Source organism: Opisthocomus hoazin, chromosome 3 (assembly GCF_030867145.1).
Source record: "Opisthocomus hoazin isolate bOpiHoa1 chromosome 3, bOpiHoa1.hap1, whole genome shotgun sequence".
In the NCBI taxonomy this organism is placed as follows: domain Eukaryota; kingdom Metazoa; phylum Chordata; class Aves; order Opisthocomiformes; family Opisthocomidae; genus Opisthocomus; species Opisthocomus hoazin.
The window spans coordinates 27,639,047-27,659,667 of NC_134416.1; the positions used below are offsets into that span (position 1 = coordinate 27,639,047).

The window sequence follows — 20,621 nt, forward strand, 5'->3', positions numbered from 1 at the left end:
GCTTCTGGATTATTATTGTTATTGCTACCTGAAGATTACCACCATCTGAAGTTCAGCTTCACCACTATCTATCAGCTCAAAGACAGTATCAGCTGCTCTCAATGATCCCAAGGGAGACCCCATGTTATGGCTTGGTACATGCAAGGAAAAAGCATTTTCTAAGTTTGTCTGAACCATCACATATTTCTGACAGAAAACAATTACAGAAGAGGCAAGAAAGGCTTTAAAGGAAGCAGAATTTCCTCTGCCTATGCTGAAGTTCCTGAAAACGTGTTTTATTTAGCAACATCAGTATAGAAAATCCCCTTCTTAACAAATTGACCAGGAGAGCTACAGAACAATTGACAGCACAAGGAAAGCAAAGAATCACTTGTCACACCTTACTGGGAAGCCTACAGCACCTTGTGCCTAGGAGGTGGAAACACGAACACTGTCACTGGAGACTCAATGCAATGAGCATGGCGATAAAAAGACCAGACCTGGGAGCACATACTGCAAGCGTGGGGGGAACTATCTCCTCCTCCCCAGCTTCTCAAAGAGTACATGTGGTTTGGGTAGTGTCTCAAATAAGGCAATAGAGGCAGGATTCTGGTATCACCCAGGAGATTTAGGAAACTCCTGTGATAGCTGGAAAGGGGGGGAGAAAACAAAATCTGGGTAGCTTCCACAACCTGAGACAGGGAGAAACAGAGAAGAATTAAAGAGAAGTCAACAGGTATTTAAACACAGGAAGTGAGGCAGAGACAGACAGGGGGAAGAAAACTAAACTGAAGAAATTGAGTTAGAAAGCTAACAAGACAAATGGAAAGAAAAGCTAGCAATCCTCTTGGAAAAACGCAAACAAACATCCCAGAAGTGAAGCAATGTCCTTTGGGCCTAGAAGACCCCACAGTTCTGAAACTGCTGCTTGGGTCATACTCTGCTTGAAAGAATTAATGACAAAATTCCTTCCCTTCCCCAAAGGTGAGCGATCAATTCCCTTAATCCTTCAGAACAATGTCTGGATGAGAATCCTTTTTAACTCACAAGTCTGACCTAAATTAGTCCTATAGTGAGAAAAATGATGGAGCAAGGGGAGACAGGACAAGAGGAGCATTTGTATCAAAGGTCTTTAACTAAGCATTGTACTAAAGTACAGAAACATGTCACTGATTTAAGAGTTAAGCAGGGACCCCTGGGACATTCTACCTTAGTTTAGGTAACAAGATCTAAGTAGAACAAGGGATGTGTTCACCAAAAATATCTTCCTTGGGGCCACACACAAGTTGAAACAAGAAAAGGCACACCTCAGCCCATTTGCAGCTAGACTATTTTATGCTTTCTTGTGCTCCTTTCTCAGCTCAACCCAGGCTTAACCATTATTCTCAGAACTATAAAAACTATACATTTGGATCCTTCGAATAAGATAGAAGATTACACACTGAACTGTATACCAGGCCAAGGGACAACTAACAATGTTCTTCTGTCAAATGCAGAGTTTAATCAACAAGGCCATTGAAATCTGTGATTGTGTACGTACAATGTCAAAAAAATGTAAATGAGCCCGAGTCACGATGCACAACTCAGCCAAAACCTCTCAGGAACCACTGTTTGCCCAGAGACCACGCAGCTTTGCCTAAAGGAGGATCCTGTCACCATCTGCACAGGCCCGTTCAGTAGCGGGCAATAAAAAGTATGCACAACTCAGAAAAATAGTGCAAGGTACCCTTCAGGCTGCACTGCTATGCTCATTGTTTACAAACAAGGGTCCTGAAAATAACTGTGGCCGTTCTTAATTTCCCCGAATGACTGCAGAGGCGAAGCGCACGGGGCTGTTCCTGCGGTGGGGGAGCGATGTGGCTGAGCACGTCGGCACCGGGCCTCAGCCAACGTGCGCCCGGGCTCAGACAAAGTGCGCTGCACAAAAACGATGACACAAACCAGTCACCCCTGTCCACCGAGCGCTTGGTAAATGATCTACTTGAGTGATGTCATTGCTGGGCTTCTTGATAGCCCAATAAGAGCCATTTTTGGCAACCGCTTGAAACACAGCCTGGTTTCGGTAGAGACTGTAACAGAGAGCCACAAATCGATCAACAAGTTCCCAGGAAATACAGGAGGAGAATGACCGCTCTGGGAACGCCGGGCCTGCCGGGCAGGCTGCTCGCCAGCCAGCCGGCGATGCAACACCCCTGCCCACGGGGCACGCTGCGAGTCGCGGCCCCACAGCAGCTCTCCCGTTAACACACACACACACACCCCCCCCCCCAGCACGCACCACCGCCCGCCGGAGTCACCCTGCCCGCCCTCGCCCCCGGGGGACCGGCCCCGGCCCCCTCCCCGTTCCCATCCCTCGCCCCGGGGCCGGGTACGCGCGGCCGGGGGGTCGCCGCAGAGGCGCCGGGGGCCGCGCACCTGGTGAAGGCGAAGGCCATGAGGCTGAGGATAGTGAAGCTGAGGAGGGTGATGGTGTGCGGCCGGTAGAAGAACTCCAGCGTGATGTCCTCCACCTGCTGCTCGTTGATCATACGGAAGTGCAGGCGGTAGTTCACGTCGTCCTTGCTCAGGGTCCGGCTCCCCACGCACGACGCCATCTCGGCCCCTTCCCCTCGCCTCGGCGCGGCTCTGCTTCTCGCCGGGGCGGCGCGGCGCGGCCCCGACCGACCGGCCGCCCGCCCGCTGAGGCGCCGCCGCGGAGGGGAGACGCGCCGCGCCCGCCTCGCCGAGGGGCGGAGCTCGCCCTGCCGCTCCCCGCGCCCACGCGGTAAGGGAGGAAGCAACGGAGCGGACTGGGGGGCGGAGCCACAGCGCCCCCTTCGAGCAAGCGGTAGGAAGCAGCCTTTTCTGCCTGCCCCGCCCCCTCCCCCGGAATGGTCTCACCCGAGTTGGGGCGGGGGGGTGCGCACGTGGGCCGCGCCGCGCGCGCGAGGGGCGCGCGGGGCAGGTGAGGCGTTGGCGGGTCCCGGTGGCCGCCGGGGCCGCGCGGCGGGGCGGCCGCTCCCGGCTCTCCTGGGCCCTGCGGCGGGGCTGTGAGGTGGCGGCTCTGCGCGGAGCGCCGCGTCCCTCGGGGAGGGCTTAGCTCCTGGCCGGGCTCCCCCCGCGCTCCCAAGGGACAGCGGGCGGTCGGAGCCGGCTCCTCTCGCTTACGCCTTAGCGCTCGGCGGCGAGAGATTTCTGCCCGTTTCTCCCGGCAGGCTGCCGCGCCGAGGCGGGCGATGGCTGCCTGGGCCCGGCGGCTCTCCCGCTGGCCGTGCCTGCTGCGAGCGGGCCGCGCCGCCGCCGGAGCGCCGAGGGGCCGCGGGTTCGCCCCTGCGGCCCCGCTGCCCGCTGGAAATGGCGTTCTGCCGTGGAGGCTGCAGGCCTGCAGGCTGCTATCTGTGGGAGGCTGTTCTCCGCCCGGTGGATCCTTGCCTGCTACCGAAAGTAACTTGCCTTCACCAGTAAAACAGGAACAAGCGAAAGCAGAAAAGTTACCTGATCTGAATGCAAAAATACTGTACGAAGGTAAGAGGCCTTAGGGATACCGTTCCTCCCGAATCTCCAAATCACGCTTTCAATATAACCCTTGGTTCTCCTTTCTTGGCCTGCTTATCTAAAATATTTATCTGAAGTTCCTGACTTTCACTTGGTTTTAGTCCTGTAGTTAATGCAGGATTCCTGTGGCCACCCTAGCATATAAAGAACACCTTTAATCCAAGATAGAGATGCAATGTTTTGGGTAGAAGTGTCGGTCTGGAGCTGCCATTTGAAGAGCTTTTCACGCCTCTACCTGCAGCAGCTGAGCATTTGCCTTTCCCTCGTAGTTGTGCGGGTACAAAATAAAGGATTTTGCTTGTTTGTCTGGGGGGGCTTTTTTGAGCAGCAGTGTGGGAAGGCCACCCCTGAAGCCGTTTGAGTGATCAGGGCGAACAACAGGAGGCAGCAGTGGGAAGCCTCCCTAAGCACTGTCCTGGTGAGAAATGCTCCTCAAACTGTCTCCTGGGCAAAGGAGAAAGAGACAAGGTCGTCTTGGTGGTGTTGCCCTGAGGAAATTGTCTCATTTTTCTCCACTTGGATATCTACGTGAGGATAAAAAACATACCACCCTCTGAAAGTAATTCTGGTATACTGAGGAAAGTTGCTCTGGATTACTAAGCAGTCTTGTATGCTGCAGTTCAGCTTTGAGCCCAGCCAACTTGGATCCTACAGAGCTTATTTTTGGGGTGGTTCAGAGCTGCAACTGAGATCTGTGTGTTTGTGCAGCTGGTTCTGGAAACAGTGCTGCACCAGAACTGACAGGTCAGCCAGCTCGTTTGTGTCTGCACCTGCGGTGCAGTTTATTTATGTGCCAGATTTGTAGCTGCCAGCAGATTTACTGTTGTGTATATGTGTGTGTGGAGCATTTTGCCCAGTTGGCAGTGTATATAATGGAGTAAACATAATCACTAATTTTTTTTTTTTTTGTAACTTGAGGTGTGTTTTATCCTTCTGATAGGAGGTTTAAAGAACTTAAGAGTGGCAGAAAAAGGGCATCTATGCTTCCAGAATGGACCTTGGCATGTATTGGTGTGGTCCTCAACAAGTTGAAAGAAAATACTGAATATCCATATAGATTCCTGGAGAGTTCTTTTTACTGTTTAAGGTGTAAATGTCGCTAAAAACGTTTTACTATGCTTTTGTTTATGAGGCTTTGAGACAAAGAAGTGGTGACACCTTCAACAGCTATTGAGCTAGTCTATGCAACTCTTGCTGGAATATTAGGATCCTCCTACTTATGTTGGAACCTGTCTTGGTAGTTCTGGCATGGCTTTGTTTTCTTGATATGGAAGAGTGTTACTCCAGTCTCTAGGAAGTCATTGTGCGAAGGTACAGGAGACGGAAAATCCCCATCCTGAAGAGTTCATAATTAAGGCTGCTGATCAGTAATCAGTTTGATAAATGAGATGGATGCTAGCAGTCAGCCTGCAAAACAGTAATCATGATCTAGCTGCTGTGAGCTCCTGTCAATGGAAAAATAGATCAGTTTAGAGAAATATTTTTTTAAAAAGACACTGAGCTCTTTGACTTGGAACACTTACGGGGAAACAAGCATAATGATGTTCACTTGGAAGCCTTAATCAATAAGAAAAGGAGCTTGATTTCTTTAGGCATTAAGAGGTGGTGGCAGTCAGCCCCCATTCTGTAATGATACGATACCTTGGTTGGAGGTCGCTGTGAAATATCTTCAAAGTTAAAACAACTGCAATTCAGGCATCAGATGCAGAAGAGGCACAAAGCAGTGGGCTTGTCAGATTATGAAAAATAATCTTTGTAGTAGCCTTTGATCTGGAAAGAATGCATTTGTGAAGACGTGAAAGAAGATCCTTTCTCAAGAAGGTGATGTGATCTGTTGTCTGCAGTGATCAAGGCAGCAGACTGAAGGCAGGCTTGCTGGGTACTACACTCAGATTTGGCCACGTGAGCAAGAGTTGATGGGCAGTGACAAGGAGATGGAACAGAGACAAAAACTGGGAGTAGAATCTATGTTTCCATATGTTCTCAAATAATAATAGATTGGCTATTCAACCTACGCACAGTGTTCTTGCATTTTGAAATGGATTTTGAGATCTGTATAGCATTTTGTGGGAGCAGCTTTGTCTTTCACAAAATGTATTTGGGTCTTCTACTTTTGTTTCTTAGACTGGGATGATGTCCCACCTTCGTCTGCTTTGGAAGAGATTTCTGAGGAAGAAGCTGTGCAGATCATTGCAGAACCACTTCTTCCCCTTCAATCTTCCACACTCCGAGATTATGTTGATCACTCAGAAACCCTGGCGAAACTTGTCCACCTAGGTACATGTGATTTTGTTTGTGGCTTGCCTGTATCTGGAGCTTTGGAGATTCTGTAATTTGTGTTTTGATCTTTCTAATTGCCTTGTAAACTTGAAAATAGGAATGGTGACCAATGGCTAAGGGCAGCAGAACGTTATCCCAGGTAAATGGAAAAGGAGAGGGGACTTCATGACTCACTAGCAATCCCGTATTAGTTGAAGACAGAGCTTGGCTAGCTTTAGTCCCTTAGTGCTGTGGATGCTAGAAGCAGGCATCTCCCACAGCTTCTGGAGGTGATTTCATTGGTCTCTCTTCTTTTGGGCTAGTTAAGAATGTTTTAGTTTGCTGCGAAAGAAGTTGCAGTTCTCCGTCCTTGGAAGGAAGGAAGGAGAGCAGTTGCTGTGTGCAGCCTTAGAAGGGGAGCACAGTAAACTGCAGAGTCAAGGAGGAAGGGATGGAAGAGAACCTTACTTCTCATCAAAAAGCACTTGGACTGTTCAGGGATATCTGAGTTCAAGGTTGCTGGCTGCTTCTTGTTTCCCAGAAGTGCAAGGAACACTAGAAGAAGGTTAGAGAAATAAATATTTGAGAGGGGGAGGTTTGGCCCTGTGCAGTAACAAATTGCTCTGTATGGGCCAGGATCCAAAGGGACCTCACTGTAAAACTGTCCCCTTCCCTTGTGTAACGGAGTTAGGAATTCCTTGCATGCATACTTCTGTGCAACAAGAGTAGGTCTCTGCATGTGGCATGTGCTGGTGTACTTGATTCCTCACACACAGGATTCACTGCAAATGTCTTCCTTCAAAAATAAACTTAGCAAAAGCGTCTAAAATGACTGCTTATTTTATCTGGAATCTTTCCACAATATACAAGGCGATGTGACCTTGCTGTGTTGAGCAACTGAAGTATGCTAAATCAGTGCAAAAAAGGAGTAGTTCTGTACATTTCAACATGCCTTCCTGAAACATAGGAAGTAGGATCTGTTTTTAATTAAAGCAATATCTAATTTTGTTTCTTATAGGAGTGGACTTATCCCAAGTGGAGAAACGTCAAAAGGCAGGTCAACTCTTACTGACCTTGGACTTTGAAAAAGATATAAGAAAAATACTTCTGTTTCTTAAGGATGTGGGTGTAGAAGACAATCAGCTGGGACCATTCCTAACCAAAAATCCATACATCCTTGCTGAAGACCTGGAAGCCTTAGAAACCAGGTAAGCCTTTCAAATAGCAGCAAGGTGTTAAGGCTCTTGTCTTGAAGATCTAGCTTCCCAGTTGGCTTAACCTTGTCTGAACCTGTGTGTTGCTGCTGCTGCCTTTCTCACTTGATCCCTGGCTCCGTGTTCCTCTGCCTTCTCGTCAGTCAGCATTAACATGTGGTGGTGGTGGTATCGCAAGTCAACGCTCTGATCCACCTGAAAACTGACCATTGACACATTTTGCTGCTCATCCCTGTCTCTCTGCCACAGAGGAAGCAGTGTGCCGTCCTAGGCCACTTGCTTTATCTGTGTCAGCTTAGATTCCAAAATGTTGGTCCCTGAGGCTTCACCTAAATTTGTAGAACAATATCAACCTTTTCAGTTGTGCTTTGAAACCACTCTTCTAAATGATATATCTAACCATACCTTGTGAATTCTGCAGTAAAAGAAGCAGACCAGATCTCTTCTTGTGTTTACTTCTCATAGCAGCAGAAAGTTTTGGTGACTTTTTTCCTGTTGTCAAGCCCAAACTGAGCATAAGACTACAATGAACTAATTTTTGTGTGTTTTCCCACTTGTATGGCCCTAGACCATTCACCAATGTCACTCATGTTGTCTGGGCATGAGGGTAAATAGCAGTCTCTTTAGAAGATTTCCTATCTTAGACCAAAGCTTCTTTAGTTAGCTGCCTTGTGGAGTTAGTTGGGGTTTTTTTAAGCTTATTTGTTTGTGTACCAAAACCACCAAAGGTGGAATTATTTTTTTTATTAAGAAAAGTGATTGTGTTTATGGGTCTTTCTTCTGCACCGCAGAAATAACTATACACACATACTCCTCTTTCTCCAGCAGCATTACTCGGAAATTGATGAGATTTGTGTCGGAAGTTGACTGAAGTCTGCTGATTTCAGTAACTCTGAGTGTTGTCTGAATCAAACTGTGTAATTGTATTGCTTGTTCTCTGCCAACAGTGGGACTTCCTCTTTAATGGCAGTTGTTATTTCATTAACAATTCTTTGTTTTGTCAGCTTTAGAGATGCAATGGGATAATACTGGTATTCAAGGTAGCTTTAAAAAACTGCAGCTGAGTTAAAAGGGATAAAGATGGTCAAAACAAGAATACTGAGGAGCTGTGGCACATCTACCCGGCATGGTCTAAGACGTTACTGATGGCAGCTGTCCATTCTCCCTGTGTCAGAAATCAACCATCATTGTACTGTTTTTTCACATATGTGTGCACCTTGGCCACATGAGTGCAGATTTCAACAGTTCCTTCAACGGGCTTAAGCTAGGATGCTGGACTTCACCCTGCAGTAACTGAGATACCAGCTGATGCTGGTCAGGTTGAGGTCTTAGGCTTCTGTGAATACATATTTACAGTTACAACCGCATCTTTAGTGTTTTTGCATAGTTAACTTTGGAGGACTATTTCCAGAGCTTTAAAGATGAGATTTGTATTTGTGGCAGAAGGCTTTCTCTTCTAAAGAAAAGTATTCCTAAATAACTGGAATTAAAATATTCAAGATCTTTGAAATATTTTGTTGTAACAATCTAAACAATCTAGTTTAAAAAAAAAAAGTTATTCTTAATTCTTCATTTATCTGAAATAACTGAATGTACGTTTTGACCCCATATTGTCATGAATCCACAGTCACTTTTTGCAAAACTTCCTCCTAGGGATGGTGTGATGGCTTGTAACTGCATTCCACTCTTTCTCCCTGTTGGTTGATGGATACAAAAAGCTTCTCTATATTCCTTTGCTTTAGTACTTCCTTCCAGGTTTTCACAAGTGGGATCCCATTAAGACATGAGATACTGAAGGTACCAGCACCAGAATATGGGATTGTACTTTTTTGTTTAACTTTTCTGTCTTGCAGTCATAGTGATCCTAGCTTTCTTTACTCACATGTATTTGTTTGGTGGGTACCTATGAGAAGTTAGATTCTGAGATGGAATTACTTTATTCTTCTGATTCATACTTCCAATATATGTCTTGATTATATAAAAAATTGCAGGAAAATGGATTTCTGTTCTTAAAATTTACTCCAGAGAGGCTTGCATTAAGTCAACACTTCTTTTACAGAAGAACTCAGGTGTGTGTGCGCACACTTTGTAATGAACTCAAAATGTCTGGGTATTTAGTTCCGGAAAAGAAAGTCTATCTTCTTGGCTTTTGCAGATAGTAGCTGTCCAAGACAAAAATCTGAAAATACGGCTTTTTGAAAACAGGCACATTAATCAACATCTCTAACACGGACCTGACTTTTCTTCTTTCTCCTCTGTTCTGTTCTTCCATCCTTCTGTTCAGTAGGTGGCCTTTCAGAAACAGTATCCAAAACCAACTTGTTTCATTTTTCAGCAGTAGTTTTGAGTCTAGATTGTCTGAGTTGCTTGTACTTTGAAAAGAGTATTTTTTTGCTATGATAAACATTCTAACTCTCCGGTGAAGTCAGATTTGCTTTTCAGTGACTGTTGTGTGGCGCTGCCTGGTTAGTGAGGTAGGGGATGAACAGGGCAATCCGATTTCTTCTTTATCTGCAGCTTGATTTTTTCAGGAAGTTTATCTCTGGCACTGGTGAGTGCTTTCCTGCAAGCATTAAAGTAAGTGTGCTGTGGAGGGCATATGGCAGGACGTGAAGTGAATGTGCCTCAGATAGTTGTCTTTTGAAAGCTGAGTATCACCTTTGCATAAACACTTCAGTGCAGATGGACATGGTATTGGTTACATCATTCTGGAATGTTTTAGTGCTATGGATTCCACGTTGCCGGGAAACAAAACACAAATTTCAATAGATTTGGCATTTGACTTCAGATAAACACTGTAAAAGTCAAAACATGCCATAATTCATAACAATTCTGACAGTTGCAAATCAGTGTCTGTATTGCAGCTGCACCAGATGCTTTGTTTTACGGTGTTATTAATGATGACTTGAAACTGTTAACATGCTACATAGAACTGTTGACCCCTGTAGCACAACGAGGGCTAACCTTGGTGCCAAAACTCACAAAGTTATCTCAAACAGTGGTCAGGCTGAGTGATTGTGCTTCTTCAATATAACAGTTTCTAGAGTCATGTTATTACAATCTTGCCATCTCTCTTTTAACCTTCATGCCTTTCCAGGATGTGAAGAAATGCTTCAGGTGTGAGTCTTAATAACTTGTTAACACAAAACAGGTGGAGGCATTGTCCTAAAATCAGGGTTCTTCACCCAGTGTGCAAAGACCCAGGAGTCAGGACAACCAAAAGGTTTTATTTTTAATCTGCTCATTTACCTGTGTTTCTAGAATGCTTGGCAGTTGTGCCCTTGAAAAAACTGAATGCAAGTATAGCATAGCCAAGCTGCAGTATTCAAAACATAATGGGATAATTTTTGAAGGGCCAATTGTTTATTGTTGTGTTCTGCATTTTTCCCCCTCCTAACCTCTCTGTGTCTCCGAGGCTCCAGCAGCCAGTTCCGTCAGCACTACCTGGAGCCTAGGCTGCTGCCTGCTGTGTCGGTGTGCCTGCTCATTTAGGAATTGGTCCTCTAGACGCTGGTCTTAGATCTTCTGTCTAGAGGTTTTTGGCTTGTGATGACTTCATTTTTGAGGGTTTGTGGAAAGATCGGCAAGTTGTAGTGACTGGAAGGTATTTTTTATTTTTTTCTCTCCACAAGACATCATGTAACACATGGCCCACCTTTTGCTGAATATGTGATTCTGCAGAATATTCTGCAGTCTATTTAGTGTCGTAATTACTGCCAGATAAATTCAGTTCTTGTATGCTCTAAGTTCATCTGACAGCAAATACTTCTGTATATGCTTATCTATAAACAAAGGAAACCTCTTCAAACTGTAGTTCATTTTTTTTGTAAATGGTGGCATGTGGGTTAGTCATGTCTCTTTATTTTGTGTGCTGTATTTTCCCCCCCATTTCTTTTTCTGGGAGCTATGGCAATAATCTACTGCAAGTAGTACTTGAAATAGGATTTCACTTTCACTGAATTCAGCAAACTTTGGAAAAAGTTTCAAGTTGGAAAGAAAGAAAGGTCTGTTAAACACAAAAACTTGTCAGCTCCTCTTTTCTGACAACCAGATGTTTTGTAACTAAATCCTTGGACCAGTGACTGAAAGTAGGGACCTATTGTAACAAAAGTAACTTCAGCTGATTTAGAAATGTCTTTCTGGACAATGTCTCTACTGATAGCATTGTTGTATGATATTTCTACTCCAGTGCTATTGGCAGAACACGGATGTATGAGGTATAGTACTCTGTTCTTTCAGCAGCAGAAATGGAATTCATTAAAATAGCAAAAGGCTGTATATATCTTCTTGTCCATACTCTATGATGATCTATTAATGTGTTTGCAATCTAGGAGACAGGGTGGTAGTTTAATGTAGGTTAACATAGTTATCTGCTTAAGTACAGCTGGAAGGAATTAAAAATCTGTCTTCAGTATTGACATTCTGCTCTGAGGTTTATTTTACTTCTAATTAATTGGAAGGGATGGTATTTTACTTTTATGATAACTGTAGATTTCCCCCTAATTATTTTTGGCAGGGTTGCATGTTAATGCTAGAACATCTGTCCGTTTATAAGATATCACTGAGGAATTTAAGCAAGTACTGAATAAATGGAGGCAATAAAATTTTCATCACCGGATTTTATTTTGGTTTTGTTCTCTTTCTAGAGTGGCTTACCTAAAATCAAAAAAATTTGGTAAGGCAGAAATTGCTCAGATGGTCTCAAGAGCTCCGTATTTGCTGCTGTTCTCAGTGGAAAGACTGGATAACAGACTGGGTTTCTTCAAAAACGAACTTGGCCTCAGTGTAAAAAAGGTAAAGACTGTACACTGAAGTCTTTAGGTATTTTGTCAGTGACAACTCTAAGGCCTTGGAATATAAATACTTCAAGTGTTTGGAGTTTATCCACAAACATTAATGACATTACCAGTGGTAACGCAGAGCGTTACATGTCAATAACGTGATTTTAACTGTCTATAGAAGTAACATGGACATCTAATCTTCAGAGGTCTTGAAGTACAGTTCTTGAAGATGATCTGCTGCAGGTTATTGTCCAAGAAGCACATGTATGTTGAGGTGGGTCAGAGGACTGAATCCATTGCTGAAGCAGCAAGCAGCTTTTTTAACTTCTAGAAAATTGTTTCTCTTCATCTCTTCAAGATGCTGTAACATATATAACTCATCGGTGAAAAATAGTCTAATCTACGAATATCATATGAAACTAAATGCCAAATCATTCAGCTCACCAAGAGTAACCCCTGGGTTTGCTGGTGAGTGCTTACCACCACATTATGTGCTTAGCACCATGCTTCGGGATCTTCAGAGGAGCTAGCAGCTGGAGTATCCTGGAATAAGTGGGCAGTGTTAGTTGTTTCCTGCAGTAGCTGGGGATTCCAATAAATGTCAAGTTCCCAGTGGAATCTGGTGTTCTTCTGTTGGCTTTTGTTTGCTGAACAGTCATAGCTGTCACAGTGCCTGTTCCTGGCCTTTCTGTGCTTGAGGTAAGAGGTCTCTCTGGAGAAGGGTTTAGTCACTGCCTTGTACTCAGGGCGGATTACAAATAACTGCACAGCTGAGGCAATGGGAAGTAATTTCTAGTATTGCCATAATACTATGGTGTAACCAGATCCTGAGGTAAACAAATTCCACTGCAGGTGAAAAATCCTTTTATAGCCAGGTATATAACACAGGTAGTGTTTTCTTTACTTTTTTTTTTTTTTTTTTTTTTAAAAAAAAGGTGGTAAGAAACAACTTGAGCACTAAGAGAGATTGGGCACTTGAGCATGCTTTCTACTTTTGGGGTATGTTTTTAGTCAGTCTTCTGTCTGTTTTTCAACAGCTGTGTTGTTTTTTTTTTTCCAGACAAACATATTTGAATAACATTTTGCATCTTAATATATTGGTGCTTCATGCACACGCATCTTTGGAGTAGAGATAAAATGAAATGCAAGTGAAAGTGCATCCCTCTTCCAATTGGGGGAAAAGAAAAGTTTATGAGATCTCTATCTTTCTTTCACAGATGGATTCACAAACAAGCTTTGAGTAATAATCTTTCCTTTGTGTGTCTTCCCTAATTGTAGACAAAGGATCTGGTAATTCGTTTTCCAAGGATACTGACTGGCAAATTAGAGCCTGTAAAAGAGAATCTTCAGGTGAGCTTATTAGTAGATATTAAGTGTACTGTGTATCCACATAGTTTAAGAGCTGACAGGAGATAAAATTCCTGGAGGAGAATCCGGCACAGAAATAACTTAATGAAATAATTTTAGTGAAAATATAAAACAACTGAAGATTTTGTTAAACAGTTTCTTCTCCTCTATGGCTTGCAATCTTACAGCATACGTAGAGGAGGATCTCGTTCCATCTTCTCCTCTGATGTAGGTTAGAAACTTTGTCTGTGTCCCGTCCTGCCAAAAGTTGCTATCTGGTGACACAAATTGTTACCCATTTCTTTACAGCAAGTGAAAAATAGGGCCTGCTCACTCCTTTTCTTTTTTTCTTAAGAAAAAAAAAAATTATTAAGAAATTATTATGATTTTTTGCTAACTTGGATAGTCCGTGAGGATTTAGGAGCAAGAAATGTGCAGTTGATTATTTTCCTCTTGACAGGTAGCTAGTCTGCCAAAATGTGCATTTGACACCTATTGTCTGATAGCAGATGGTTGTTATTAACAACTGTTGGGTAAATAACTTCAAACCCACAGGGACTCCTTTCCCCTTTGAAAATGTAACTATGTATTGGTTTAATTATTGTGCTGTAAAGCCATCTAGGCCAAACAGCATGATGTAGTGTAACTATTTGAGAAATCCCATTATCCTATAACGCATAACTATGAATTAAAATATATAATTTTCAGACAAGACTCCCTGCTCTGAAACTATTAAACACTGGCAATCTTGCAGTCTGAAATATGTGTGTGGTAAGGGAGGAGACTTGTAAGTAGCAGACTGTTCCAAATAGTAATACTTTGTTTTTAATGAACATTGTTTCCACAGGCTAGGAATTCATTATATTATAATGAAAGAGTTTTTGAGATCCTCAGTTCTATGAGACTATCTTGTCTGTCTACCAAAAAGTATATAGTGAAGCATCCTTCTTTTTAACATGTTCCAGAAAGAGAGGAAGGATTTTTAGGTCCTTACTACTAGAATCTCCTGATGCTTAGAAGCTCCAGCCTTTCAGGAGGTTGGATGTCTTGGATTTAGAATCTGGGTTCAGACCTGTATGTCCTAAGCTGGTGGTGGGCAGGCAGTATTCAAAGTGAAACCATATACCAGCAGTTCAGAAGTCATCTGGTGGTACCTCTCATTCTGAGTGGGCTGTTTTTTAGAAACAACTGCTGCAGCTGATACTGGTTGTCAAAAGATTCCAATCATGGACTAAATAAGCTGAAGGGACAGCTCATACTGTTCTCTGAAGGTTTCATCAAGCACAATTAGAGATTCACTGATAGGGTAAAACTGGAAAGCTTGCATTACCACTGCCTGTTGTGGGAATCATACAGAGTATGCTGAATATTGCTGGGGCTTACACAGTAAGGATATTAGCATATGTGGTCTAGAGAATTACTGAATATTAAATGTGGTTGCTGTCAAACTGAGTACAGTCAAAGCAACTTACATTTGTGCTCACGGTTCATGTCAAGAAAGAACTGTTCCATTTCACAGAGTAGAAAGGAAAAGCTCAAGATTCTTGCCACGGTTACCTCTACAGTGAGGCCAGCTATACATCTCCACTGATTTAACATCAGGTCTTACTCTCGGTTGTGTATCTTAATGCAGTAAGTTACCCCTGCCAACTCAGATCCATGGAAGACACCACGGAAGTGCACATATATCTCTTCATACTTGATTGCTGTCTTAGTTGATTAGTCTTGTGATACACAAGCATTTATAAAGCAGATTAGGTCTTTCAACTCCTGGTTCTTCCTTATTATAGCCACCTCTAGAAACAATTCCCTGTAAGGATCTGGAAGTCCTAAGGTAGCTTCAAAATCCAGATTCTAAGCCCTTCCATTTGCATTTGCCAGGCAGCTTTGGAAAAGAGCTGTAGTCTTGGCACATCAAACTGGAAAAACAAAAAGCACCACCTTTTTGCCAGCTGAAGAAGTACCCGAGTTGGATTTGAAAGCCTGGTTATGCTGACTGGCAAGCACGCTCACTTCATGACTGAAAACAAGCTGCTTGTGAATGTCACTGGAGGACAGAAGAAATGGCTGAGTTACCAGACACTCTTGTATGCTGAATTCCTTTCTCAACAGCTCAATGAACTGCTTGCCATTCTGCACTTTGGGAGGAGTGCTCATGATATTAGTGAAAAAATGTGCTTTGTTTTCCTTCTGGGAAACCATAATTAAAGTCAAGGCAGTCTCTGAAAAAAGACGTCTTGCTTTAGGCATTAACTAACTGTAAAACAAACTGAATACAACACAGATTCTACACATCTCTTTCAGGTTCAACAGACTTCAGTTGAAGACTACAGGACTGAAATTATACTCCCTAATATAAAGATATAACTTTGATACATTAGCAAAAGAAATAACACATTAACAAAAGTAGTCACTAGCTGTGATTGCTGTGTTTTACAGAGATCAACAGCTCCATAACTAGAAAGTCAGTCTCTCTTGACAGCTTGGTATTGAAACTGATAAAAGATGCCTTAGAGGGGAATTTTTATGCTTGTAACTGCAACGCATACTGAAACACGGCTTTCTTGTTAATATCTCAGACAAGCTGAAAAATACATAGCATTCACAGACGTCGTCTTTACTTCAGGGATATTCTATAAACAAACCACACTTTAATCCAGAATGTGCACTGTCTGACTTGAGAAGAACTGGAGTCACAGATATCATTGTGGGTTGCATTCTTGTTGCTGTGTGACAAAGGGTAGAAGAATTCTGCATTAGTTTATTTTAGTGGCATGTTAAAATAAGCTAAGTTTGCTATAGCTGACTTTTTTGAAAATAAAATTGTGCTCTTTTTCAGGTTTGTCGGATTGAACTTGGTTTTCAACGTAATGAAATTCAACAGATTGTATTTAAAACCCCCAAGATTTTAACTGCAAGTAAAAAGAGACTCAAACAGACATTTGACTACTTACACAACATAATGGGCATTCCCCACCACATGCTTAGTTGCTTTCCTCAGGTGAGCTGTTAATCTGGGAATAAATTGCAGGTGCTGTTTGCACAGCTGTTTCACTACTTTGGTGCTGAAGGTGGAGCCTTGCTGTATGCAGGACACACACGAATTCTTCAACTTATCTGTGGCTTTTACTCTAGTTGGGATAACTTTTATTAGCAATACAGCAACCATTGAGGATTTCAGTGTGGAAGTGCCCTTCTTCTTCCCCTGGCACATGTGACACCACCACCCCCAGTCTTGTGATTTTTTTTTTTTTAAGTTTTCAGCAGAAGTAGTCATGCTCATCTCTTCTGGATTCATGCAAGAGATATTACTGCCTGCTTAGGGATTCCTTGTCCTGAAATCTTACCTAGCTAAGAGACGCAAGGGAAGACAGATCATGCAGAAGATCTGTTTATTAGATAAAATATATAAAAATATTTCTTTTGGATTTGTCTAGTTATAAATTTTATAGATTCTAGGATCTGAAAATATAAAGGTAAAAGAAGTTGTCTATTAGGCAATCAGATTCTCCTTGATCTACCTATTGCTGTAGCAATAGCTAAAAAAATCACGAGTGAAAGTAGGTTAGTTTCTTGATGATTATTTTGTTTTTTTCTATCTCCTCATTACTGTTATTTCCTCACAAATTAGAAGTTGAAAGCATTAGTCGCTTCATCCAATGCTTGACATGCAGTCATACTAGCTTCTTGCAAGGAAGAAAAGAAAGCACAAATTACCACTTCTGAACTGCAATAGTTTTCTTAAAAGCAAGTCTAGTAGGTAATCTAACTGTCTAATCTAACCTGCTAAAAAGCCAAAATTAAATGGGGAAATAAAACTACTCCCCAGGATCTTGATTACTGATCTTGCTATTTAGTATGTTTACTCAACAAGGATGTTTGCTGTAACTCCAGTCCATCTGTCACTCTTGCCCTGCTTGACCTGTAAGTGACCACAAGTCTTGCGCGCTTCTTTCTCAATTGTCTTATTGTTGGCTTCATGGTGGTTCACCTCATTTCTTTTCCCTTTGTTTGGAAAGGTAAGTGGAGAGTTTCCTCTATTCCTTGTTCTTGGCACGGTCACGCTGTTCTTCCCTTCCAGCCTCAAAAACTGGGAGTTCCAGGATCTGGCTAGGGCAACCCAGTCTTGATGTGGTCTGGCTGTTAACTTTTGCATTCACAAATGCATACGTCTTGCTTCTATCCTGAGTGATACTAATGCTGAAAATAAAAGGCATACAGGATTTGTCAGTCCTCTCTGATGTTACAGCTGCTGTTGTAACCATCCTTCCTGTCAGCTAGCTTCATAAACAGTGGTTAAGGATTTTTCCCCGTCTTCTGACTCCCTCTTAAAATTCACGGAAGGCAGAGGAGCAACAGTAGTTTCGCTTTCTGTCCTAGTTCAAATTAGTTTGCATCCTCATGAAATCCTTCAGTAGTCTTTCCTTTTTAGTAAAAACTCTGCTCGCTTTCATTGCTCTAGCATTCATGTTTTCACTTTTATCTTCTCTACAGCAGTGTCTCCCTTCAGTTGTACTGCTCAGAAATGCAGAGTTAGATCTCTGCTTTTAAGGCTTCTTAACTGTGTGTCTCTTGTCTTTCCCACTTCTCTCTCTTTTTAGATGTTCCACTGATTTCTGTTATGTTTCCCTTACCATTGTTCTTGCCTTTGAATGTCTAGAATTCTTCTTGTGACAAATATCTTCAAAGGTAGGCATTGCTGTGCAGCAGAAGACAAGTGGTTGTACTGAACTGCTGCACTGTCTTTTGGCTGTGTTATGACAGGAGGCGCAGCCACTCACCTTTTCTATTGCCACTGTGCAATTCACTTGTTTCTGTTATGCCATGTGGTCACCTGTTCATTTCTTCCTTATAACAATACAGTATACATAAACACTTCTGATAGTATAAGGGAAATGCTTAGGCATTCTTGCTCCCTGTTCCTGAATGTCTCCTCTCCACTTTCTTGGCTGTGATTACAAAATGTAATATAGTTATCCTATATAAACAAAAAACCTAACATGCCTGAGAGTTGTATCACTCCCTGATTTCCCTTGTGTGTGCGCGTCAGCATATTGTATTGAAGCATTTATTTAGGATTTAGATAATTTATATATATAAATGTAACCTACCTGGTGTTTCACATAAATAAGAAGATGCAAATTATTTGTTTTCTTCCTAGATCTTCAGTTTGTCTAAAAAATGCTCTTTAGATTCATCATCTTTAGATTTATGAGAGTCTGAAATGTAGACAACCTAAAAGATTCTTCCCTTTCTTTCTTTCTTAGGTTTTCAACTCAAAGCTATTGCGTATCAAAGAGAGACACATGTTTCTTACATTCTTGGGAAGAGCCCAGTATGACCCAGCACAACCCAGTTACATCTCTCTGGACCAGCTAGTATCCTTGCCTGATGAGGTGTTTTGTACAGAGATTGCCAAAGCTTCTATACAGGACTTTGAAAAATTCTTAAAAACACTTTAATTAGTAACACATGTAAAAAGGAATAGAATAAAGTTATGAAATACACATTTTCTAAAACTACTCCCCTTTATGGTCTCTTAACTTCTGGTTTAAGAAGTTGTTGCTTATGAAACATTTGTAGGATTTAAAGGCTCGTGGTAATATTCTTCATGGTGACTTAAAATATATTTCAGAAGGATTGAGTGAATGCATGTTGATTGCTACTGAAGCAATCCTTGTAATTAATTGCTAATTTAATTCAGAGTGAATGATGCAGCATGCTAACAGAAAAGTAAACTAAAGTGGATTCTTTTTCTTTCAATAATCAGAGTTTTGGGAGATGGAAAAACTCGCTAGTGACTTATTTTGTCTTGCCCTCTGTCTTCTCCCCTCATCCTCTCTCCCAAAAGTTAGAGTAACAAGCTAATGTAGTAGCGAAGAAGTGACGTGTTTACTTGCTTTTATCTTAAGAGCTAATAATATTATTCTTTTCCTTGTACAGTAGAAAGAATTAGTGTTATACACGTGAAGCCCCTCATACTTAAAGGCATTTTTCAACAGGTTACAAAGGTGTTTCTTTGTGAAACTGGCTGCTGGAGTTAAAAAGCTGTGCAGTGAAACTTGGTTTGAAATATCAAAGAAAATCTGCAATCTGAATCTAGGCAAATTACAGAAAAAAAATAAAACTATACATGTCCCTGAAATCCAGAAGGAACTTATTTTAATTCACTTTTTCTCTTCCCCTTGTTGAGGGGGGAAATATTTTTTCCCATCCCAATGAGATTTTGTATGGCTTTAGTATGCCAGTAACCATATGAAGAGAGGCTGTAGTATATCCTTAGCCGACAGAGTTATCTTGCTCAGTTATAACAGCTTAAGTAAATGCTAACATTAGGAATCATGGGAGTATTAAAACTACTTAATTCTATCAGTAAACAAAGCACGTTAATGCAGAATTATCAAATGCTTCACAGTGTTTGGGCAAAGTGAAGAAACTGGCTAAACCCAAATGCAAAGTGTCTGGTAGTTTATTGTTTAGAAGTTTCCATTCTTTTAGTTAAAACAGTTCAGGAAACTGAAATCCAGATGTTTTCATTTGGATTTAAGCTTATTTAATGAAAAAGCCTCCATGTTTTAGAAGCGCAGTGTTGGAGCTTAAAATACCAATTTGTATGCAGATAGCAGAATAAAATTCAAAAGGTTAAATTCCCTAATAAGTGGGAAATAAAGTAAGGTCAAAGAGACATTTAAAGAATGAGAATAATAGTGATCTCTGGCTTACGACTTGGGTCTTTTATCCAGAATAAAAATTTGGAATTTGAATTGCAACACTCAAGAAAAGGAGTGCTGTCAGTACAAGCAGGGTGCGAAATGATTTACTGGGGCATCTTCACTTGAAACACAGTGAAAAGCCACATCCATTGTCCGCTATATATATCTGAGATGCTCTCTTTTGTTCTCATGTTTCCCACTGCATTGGCCCGGGAAGATCACTTGAAACCATCCATTCAGTAGACCCTTCTTGGCTGAGATGAGTAACAAATTTCATCTGAAGTGGTGGCTGAAGTGTGATGGCTAAACACTTTCCCCTTGTTCCCTCCTTTTAAATAAAAATGTCTAAGTCTAATTCAATATGCTTGCTTAGATTTTTGAGTGTATTAAAAACTAATAACAAATTATAATCTTCGATCTAGTAAAAATTTATAGTAAAAATTAATGTTAATAGAAAGTATGTGGGTTCATAATGCCAAAGTTTGCTTTTGCAGATTTGCTCTGCTGTCCTTACCACAATCTGTATTACCGTGTGACAAACCATGATATTGGAGAATGCATATATCGTGTCTTGAGCTCTGAGCTTTTAATTCCTTTAATATTTTTATATTGCTGCCAGAGCTAAACCAGTTTAAATGTTAAATGCGTGAGCTTATGCCAAAGACCTTCCCAGAAATACCATGAAAAAAGGAACCAAAAGATTTTATGGGAATGCTAAAAGGAAAAGGGGGAGAGGATACAAGAACTTCTTGAGGATTGTGCCAAACACTTTTTGGCTTTAAGATGAAAAAAAA

General features: G+C 41.9%; 2 protein-coding genes across 2 annotated transcripts in view; one reads left to right on the top strand and one right to left on the bottom strand.

The window, feature by feature from the left end:
* Nucleotides 1-2,664, bottom strand: part of PTDSS1 (phosphatidylserine synthase 1) — a 31,271-nt gene extending 28,607 nt beyond the window's left edge. Inside the window, exon 1 of the mRNA XM_075415822.1 lies at nt 2,395-2,664. Coding sequence (XP_075271937.1) covers nt 2,395-2,573 — 179 coding nt within the window. The 5' untranslated portion in view covers nt 2,574-2,664. The remainder of the gene's footprint in view (nt 1-2,394) is intronic.
* Nucleotides 2,665-2,938: 274 nt separating this feature from the next.
* MTERF3 (mitochondrial transcription termination factor 3) lies at nt 2,939-20,187 on the top strand. The gene is made up of 7 exons (XM_009943549.2): nt 2,939-3,483; nt 5,638-5,790; nt 6,791-6,980; nt 11,633-11,780; nt 13,046-13,117; nt 15,954-16,115; nt 18,382-20,187. The coding sequence occupies exons 1-7, from the start codon at nt 3,195-3,197 to the stop codon at nt 18,574-18,576; spliced, it is 1,209 nt and encodes a 402-aa protein (XP_009941851.2). The 5' UTR covers nt 2,939-3,194; the 3' UTR covers nt 18,577-20,187.
* Nucleotides 20,188-20,621: the final 434 nt, after the last annotated feature.